General features: G+C 39.8%; 1 protein-coding gene across 1 annotated transcript in view; it reads left to right on the top strand.

Moving 5' to 3' along the window:
• Window positions 1-5,673: 5,673 nt before the first annotated feature.
• LOC103596417 (leucine-rich repeat-containing protein PRAME-like) overlaps window positions 5,674-8,482 on the top strand; it is a 4,279-nt gene continuing 1,470 nt past the window's right edge. Inside the window, exons 1-2 of the mRNA XM_008580046.1 lie at window positions 5,674-5,991; window positions 7,250-7,789. Of these exons, the coding sequence (XP_008578268.1) occupies window positions 5,702-5,991; window positions 7,250-7,789 (830 nt within the window). The 5' untranslated portion in view covers window positions 5,674-5,701. The remainder of the gene's footprint in view (window positions 5,992-7,249; window positions 7,790-8,482) is intronic.

Below are 8,482 nucleotides of genomic sequence, written 5' to 3'. Positions count from 1 at the left end.
TATATCACATTCCTGCAAACATTATTTTGTTCCCTTCTCTGTGAATCATGTCAGGGGGTAGGTATATGATGCCCATAAGTTGTATTACTACTAATGTTCACCTTGACTACTTGTTTACAGTGGTGGCAGTTAGGCTGCTCCACCGTGCTATTGCTATTTTCCCATTTTTTAGTAACAGATATGGTGTGGGAAATACTTTAAGTCTCTGAAAATACCCTGTTTCTTCTCAGACTTTGACCCATTACATTTGGAATCCATCTAGTATCTTGCCTACAACAAATATGTTTCCTAATGGTAATTTTCTATTTTCCTCATTCTTACTACATGTATTAATTGGAATTCTTCTGTAAGGAAGAGCTGTTTTCCCCCATTTATTTGTTCAATTTATTTACATCAGTATGGGCTCATGAATAATTATGTTGTACTATGAGTTATAATCAAATTCTATTATTATTTACTTTGTTCCTCAAACTGTTCCAGCTTCGGCCATTGGGAGCCGTCTTTGGTTGGTTCTGTGGTCTTTCGATATGCCCCCATTCTTTCTTGTACACTTTCTTATGTTCTAGCACAATGAGATGTTGACAACCATCTTGTGTTCTTTTGTTTGTTTGTTTGTTTGTTTTCCCCCCAACATACCTCTGGATTAAAACCATTCTACAAGGAGCCCTGGTTCCTTTCCTGGGAGAATAATATTTAGAAACCTGTATTTCCGTGAATGTTAATTGTTACCGAAATTTCATTGCTGCTAGGCTCTCTCCACGGACAGAGGTAGGAAATATATTGTATGTACATTCCCATGCTTATAGATACATGTATGTTTATTTCTGCATCTACATATTTGTATAGATATTAAAAGCCAGGAACTCATACTGATACTTCTGATTCCAGTCCATTCTAGCCTTATCTGTAAATTCGTTCTCTGACCTGGCTTTCATTATCTATGATGCGTTTACTTATTTGTTCATTCCTGGTGTGTGTACACATAGCTTCAGAATTACTAACCAATACCCCTGTTAGAAACAGATTTACTAACTTGTATTTGTGTACAGTTTTTTTTCATCTTCAGCCTTAGAAGATACTTTCAAAATATGGTTTTCCAAAGTTTCCTCATTTCAATATTTTCTTCCTCACTCCTTCAGTGTGGATAAATTAATCATTTGTAATACAGTTAGCTGACTTTGCTGCTACTTGTATTGGACTTTGTGTTTTTCCCCAATACGCTGGTTGATTTTAATTGTTTACGTATATGTTGGATAGAAATGTTACTATGATTCAGAGTCAGGCCTATACAGAAACCAAGTGTACTCAGAGAAGTATCGCTTCTTCCTCATTCCTTCTACCTCATTCCCATTCCCCATTTCTTGCTATTTCTTTCCCACCTTCCCCCACAGGGTAACCAATTTCTTTGGTTTCTGGTTCAATCTTTTCTGTATTTATTTTGCACCAATTAGCAGATACATACATGTTTTCTTATATTCCCTTCTCACACAAAGGATAGCATACTATTCATATTTCTTTCCATTTTGCCTTTGTCATTTAAAAGCATTCCTGAAATCACCCCACACCGTGTCATACAGATTTTCATCATTCTTTTTCTTACAGCTACACTGGACTCCATTGCATGGCTGTACTATACTTCATTCAACCACTCATCTATATGTGGGCTTTTAATGTGTTTCCAGCATTTTGCAGCTACAAACAATGCTTCAATGAATAACCTTGGGCACAAATAACTTTGTACTGGTGAAATGCATCTTCGAAGTATATGTCCAGTAGTGAGATTATTAGGCTAAAAGTTAGGTGCATATGTAGTTTCTTTAGTTTCTTTAGGCATTTCCAGATTTCTCTTTGGAAGTGCCGTATTGGTTTTCATTTCTACTAGCAATGTTATGAGAATGACCGTTTCCCCACAGCCTCACTAACAGAATGTGTGGCCTTACCTTTTAAACTTTTGCCTATGTGTTAGGTGAGAAATGGTATCACGGTGTTGTTTTAATGTATGTTTTTGTCTGTTGGTGAGTAAGTTTTGACACATCATGTTTGAGGACTGTTTCTATATATATATATTTTTTTTTTTTTTTTGCATGAATTGTCCATTCATGTCTTTTCCTCATTTTTCGATCCAGTTTTTGGTCATTTTGTCATTCAATATTTAAGAATTCTATATGTGTATTTGGAATATTATCCATTTGTCTGAGGTATATGCTGCAAATACTTTATCCCAGTTTTTCAGTTGTGTTTTGATTTATTTATGATGTATTTTTTGCAACACTTTCTTTCGTATTTATGTGGTCTAACCAGTTATTCTTTTCTTTCATTGCCTCTGGAATTTGAATCATAGTCAGATGCCTTTCCCTACACTGAGGTAAAAGAAGAGCTCCGCCATATTTTTTTCAAGAACTCGTATCTTTGCATTTTTTATGTTCAGATCCCTGACACATGTGCAGTCTACTTTTGTGTATGGTGTATTGTATGGGTCTACTTTTATTTTTCCTAATGTCTCAATTGCTCCAGCACCATTTAATCAATGACCATCTTTGCCCTAATGATTTTACATGCCACCTTTATCATATGCTAATTTCCATATGTATTTGTACTTGGGTTGTATTTTTTGGTTTTCTCATCTATTATTCCACTGCGCTATCTGTAATTTAAAAATGTTTTCTCTGCCATCACATGCGGAATCAAAATCCCAGGTCTTCTTTAGAATGTTAGCAAACTTTTCCTGTAAAGAGCCATATAGCTAATATTTTTAGTTGGTGGACCATGGGGTCTCTGTCATAACTACTCCACTTTGTCATTGCAGAACAAAAACATCTATAGATAAGATATAAATGAATGAGCATGTCTGTGTTCCAATAGAACTTTATTTACAAAACCAAGAACTGGACTGTATTTTACCCCATGAGCCACAGTTTACAGGCCCCTGCTCCAGTAGATTCCTCAGATAGGGTTGAGGGGTGCAGAATCTCCTAAGTTCCTGTCTATTGAAAACTGTTTTTCTATAAGCTGTGATATTTGAAGGGTCAGCCCTGCTGGATGTAAAATCTTTACTTCAGACTTTTTAAAAAAAATTTTATCATTACACAATGTAAACATTTTTTTTGTGGCCCTTTACCAATTCCTCCTTAACCTCTCCTCCCCCTCCCCCTTTCCCACCACTGGTGTCCTCAGTTCCGTCCTCTCCTTTTGAGAGTTCAAGGAATTTTTGTGATTGTTGCATCTTTGTTCCTTCCTTCCTTTCTTTTTTCAGCTACCGCTTATGAGTGAGGAGATGTGGTATTTCTCTTTCTGTAAGTCTGGCTTATTTCACTGAACATTGTTTTCTCTAAGTTCATCTATGTTGCTGTGGATGGCAGAATCTCACTCCTTTTTATGACAGACTTGTATTCCATTATGTCTATATACCACATTTTCCTTACCCAGTCATCTGTCAGTAGACATTTAGGTTGCTTCTGACTCTTAGGTATTGTAAATAGAGCTGCGATAAACTTGGAAGTGCAGGTATCCCTTCGACATGATGATTTCCATTCCTTTGGGTATACACCCAACAGTGGGATGGCTGGATCATATGGCAGCTCTATCTCTAGTTCTTTTAGGAACCTCCGTACTGTTTTCTGTAAGGGCTGCACTAACTTACAGTCCCACCAACAGTGTAGGAGGGCCCTTCTTTCTCCACATCTTCTCCAGCATTTGTTATTCTCCGTCTTTCTGATTCTGGCCAGTCTAACTGGTGTGAGGTGATATCTCAATGTGGTTTTGATTTGCATTTCCCTGCTGCTTACTGCTGTTGAGCATTCGTTTTTTCATGTGTAGGTTGGCCATGTGTGTATCTCCCTTTGAGAAATGCCTATTCAGCTCCTTTGCCCATTTTTTAGTTGGATTTTTTTGTTTGTTTGTTTGTGTTTACTGTTGTTTGAGTTCCTTGTATATTCTAGATATTAATCCCTTGTGGGATTCATGGTTTGTGAATATTTTCTCCCATTCTGTCGGTTGTCTTTTCACTCTGTTAATTTTTTCTTTTGCTGTGCAGAAGCTTTTTAGTCCATTTCTATTTTTATATTTTTATAAATATTCTGATCCAAGGTTTGTCTCATATCCTCAAATGCTTGTTTGAATATAATTAATTCTGTTTGAACTGTTCACTTAGTTCCTTTCTGCTTTATGGTTGTTTGCTTTGTTTGAAGTTTTGTTTCCTCATCTTTTTTTAAGAATGTTTTTGTACCGAATTTTTTTTTCCTTTTGTTTATTTGTATCATATTGGTTTGTTTTCCAAATATCCTACTTTAACCATGCCATGTTTTGTCGGTACAGCAAAGTGCAGGCCTTTAAGCCCTTTTCCTTGCTTGTTTTCTTGGCAGATGGAGAAGTTTTGAGTGCTCTGAATCTGTGGTTCTCTCATGTCCTGCAAGAGCACTTTTCTTTTCCCTTTTTGCTTCCTTTCCCCATCATTACTAAATGCCAAAGGATGCTTCACCCTTCGTCCTTGCCTTTTCTCTTCTTCCTTTTTTTCGGAGGGGCGGTGGGGGATGGGCTGATATGGGGATCCAAACCCTTGACTTTGGTGTTATAACACTGTTAAGCTATTTTTAAGTCTTGTAAGTCTTCCCTACCTCTTTAAATGGCACATATTTTGAAGTCTCTTTTCTATAGACCCTGCTCTTATCTTCCAGGATATCTTTTTGTTATTTTCAGACTTATTATGGGCCTAGTCATTCTGGCCGTACTTTTAGATCACCTTTAAGCTTGCCATCTTTCTTCCTCAGTATCTCTTGCAGCTCGTCTTGGTCTGTCTTTGCTTGCCACTAAGCCCATTGCCTTTTCTCTTCTTCCTTTTTTTCGGAGGGGCGGTGGGGGATGGGCTGATATGGGGATCCAAACCCTTGACTTTGGTGTTATAACACTGTTAAGCTATTTTTAAGTCTTGTAAGTCTTCCCTACCTCTTTAAATGGCACATATTTTGAAGTCTCTTCGCTATAGACCCTGCTCTTATCTTCCGGGATACCTTTTTGTTATTTTCAGACTTATTATGGGCCTAGTCATTCTGGCCGTACTTTTAGATCACCTTTAAGCTTGCCATCTTTCTTCCTCAGTATCTCTTGCAGCTCTTCTTGGTTTGTCTTTGCTTGCACTAAGCCCACGGATGAGCGTGTGACAGATCATGTGCTGGAATTTTGTGCTTTTTCTCGTTTTACTCACAATTATTTTGAAGTTTTGTCATCTGTTTCTAAATGATGATGAGGATGTGATTTGGACAGATTTACATTTGTTTTTTCTTGTTGATTTGTATCATTTTGGAAGGAAGTATTGAGAGGCAGGTAGCTAGATGGTCAATGTTGTCTTCTGCTCACTTACCCCTGATTTCTACTGACATTTTACCTTATGTCAATATGTATATATATATGAAGGCATACACAAACATAAACACTTATACATACACTCAAGTCTATTCCTATTCTATTTCTATAGTGTAGGTCTCCTGAGGTGGCTGCCTGATTCTCCATATACAAGGGTAATTCAAAAAGTTCATGGAAAAACAGAATTAAAAGATAATACGGATCTTTTCATACACATTCTGAAATAACCGAGTGTTTATTCAATAAATATTTTGTCCACTGCTAACCTTGGTGGCAAATAAGGGACTGTGGATGTCTTCTCAGGATTTTTAACTATTCTTCACTCTGAAGCAGGTTTATAGAGATGGACCAAAAGTCCCCAGCCACACTACTAGAGCTTGCTGCACGAAGTCTACTGAGTAATGAGCGTGCAGCTATCCATGCCCTTGAAGAGCTCCCAAGAGGCATGTTAGCTCCGTTGTTCACTGCCGCCTTCTTGGGCGGTCATAAGAACGTACTGAAGGCAATGGTGAGGATTTGGCCCTTTCCCTGTCTCCACGTCGGGACATTGAGTGTACGGGAGTCACAATATGACAATTTCGAAGCTATGATTGACGGTCTGCAGATCCTGCCTGCCCGGGACTCTTCTTCTTGGTAAGACTATGTATAATAGAGACATAGTGAGTCAGCAGGAGGGTATGCTGGAGCCTGGGGAAGGAGAGGGCCTAACAGTCTTTCAAAGGTCATTAATGGTGAATGCTGAAGATCTCTGTGAGGCTGTTGGTGGAACATTTGGGGTCACCTTAAGGACTCTAATATCTGACAGAGTTCATTATGGAGCAGAAGGGATTGAGGATACTGTTAATAGATTTGCCTCCTGGGTATGATTACATGGAAAAAGGACATGGGCATTGAGACTGGGATCATCAGGAGAGAAGAAAAGATGGGGAAAAGAAAGAAAGGTGCTAAATTTTTATGGAAAAGGCCTTCTTGGTAAATGGTGTATGGAGTGAAGACCAGGGATAAAGGGATTTTGTTTCAGCTTCCCATCATTGATCCTGCTGGGTTGTATTAAAATCAGCTACCTCTCAGATATTCTGTCTCCTCCTCTCCTTACAGGGGGCAAATACTGAGGATTCTAGATTTAAGGCAGGACCCAGGCTGCAGGACCACATGCTCTGAGATCAGCACCACATTCCCTTTCTGTTTTCGTTCATGTCTTCACTCTCAGCACTCTATCATGAAACTAGAAGAAGCCCAAAACAGAGTTCGGTGCCTCGAACTTGTAAATTCGGACTCTGAGCCTCAGTCATCCAGGAAACCTGTGGAATTATTAGTGGACATTTCCCTAGATGGTACCTTGAGAACAGGGCGATTTCTTTCTTTACTTCGGAATAAAGTACAGCAGAGCTTTGGGTCCTTGCACCTCTGCTGCAGAGCTTTGCAAATTCATGGAAGGCTTGCCCACGAACACATCCTACACCTTCTTGATATGGTATGCATTGGTCACCTTAGAGTGGATTTGATTTATCTGAGTCGAGTCACCACCCTTATGGCTCAGATGACCCACCTCCACAGCCTTAGTTTGTCTCACATCCCTTTTACATCTTGTATGAGGAGAAGCTTTGGGACTTTTCTCACCCATCTTGGGCAGATGAACACCCTTCAGCAGATCCGTTTGTCTTCCTGCCACACGCATCCGCTTCAGGAACTGCTCAGGTGAGGAGTTGGGGAAAGACCTGGGTTCCCTGAACCACCCCATTGTTAAGACAGGAGAGCAACCATTCTTGGATATTCCTACTCTCCTTGTAACCCATTCCTCCTTCCACCTCAATATGGGCACTGCTGGGAGTATGAAACTGGCCAGGCTAGAGAAACAAGAAAAGTAAGCTGTGATCATTCATTCATTCAGTCAGTCACTGGACCATATGCAGATCTGTTTTCGTTCATGTGTTCACTCTGAGCACTCTATCATGAAAATAGAAGAAGCCCAGCACAGAGTTAGGTGCCCTGGAATTGTAAATTCAGAGCCTGAGCCTCAGTCATCCAGGGAACCTGTGGAATTATTAGTGGACATTTCCCTAGATGGTACCTTGAGAACACAGCGATTTCTTTCTTTACTTCGGAATAAAGTACAGCAGAGCTTTGGGTCCTTGCACCTCTGCTGCAGAGATTTGAAAATCTATAGAAGGCTTGCCCATGAACACATCCTGCAGCTTCTGGATATGGAATGCATTGATCACCTGAAAGTGGATGAGATTTATCTGAGTGAACTCACCAGACTTTTGGCTCAGATGACCCACCTCCACAGCCTTAGTTTGTCTCACATCCCTTTTACATCTTATATGAGGAGAAGCTTTGGGACTTTTCTTGCCCATCTTGGGCAGATGGACACCCTTCAGGAGATCCGTTTGTCTTTCTGCCACACACATCCGCTTCACGAACTGCTCAGGTGAGGAGTTGGGGAAAGACCTGGGTTCCCTGAACCACCCCGTTGTTAAGACAGGAGAGCAACCATTCTTGGATATTCCTACTCTCCTTGTAACCCATTCCTCCTTCCACCTCAATATGGGCACTGCTGGGAGTATGAAACTGGCCAGGCTAGAGAAACTAGAAAAGTAAGCTGTGATCATTCATTCATTCAGTCAGTCAGTCGACCATGTGCAGACACCATCATAAGTCTGTAGATACATTGGTGAAAAAGACAGTCCTTCTCCCCTTGGAGTTTACAGCCTTTTAGGGAGGAAGGGGAGACGTTCAGATGGGGAAATGTTTTATGCTGTAGCACTGATGCACCTCATCATGGTCTGGCCAGAACAGTTAATACTGTCAGATCATTTTGCTCCTGTATTTTACCCAAGCATTAGGCCCTGAATTGAGAACTTGTCATTTGGGTTTTGGTCAAAGGGAATCCTTAGTGGACTGCTTTCCCAGTTCCCTCCCCACCAAATAAGTAAACTAAATCCACCATTGATTACATTGTAAGTATTAAGTGCATTAAAACTTTTTCCAGTTAATCTTTCCCACAACTCTACATAATAGTTGCTATTGTGCATGTTTTGAAGATTTAAAAAACTGTATCTGAGAGTGTAAAAGTAACTTTCTTAGAGTCTGATTCCAAAGCCCACATTGTTAACTGCTGTTG

Source organism: Galeopterus variegatus, unplaced genomic scaffold, assembly GCF_000696425.1.
Source record: "Galeopterus variegatus unplaced genomic scaffold, G_variegatus-3.0.2 Scaffold2006, whole genome shotgun sequence".
NCBI classification, from domain to species: domain Eukaryota; kingdom Metazoa; phylum Chordata; class Mammalia; order Dermoptera; family Cynocephalidae; genus Galeopterus; species Galeopterus variegatus.
This window is presented reverse-complemented; position numbering and strand designations above follow the sequence as displayed.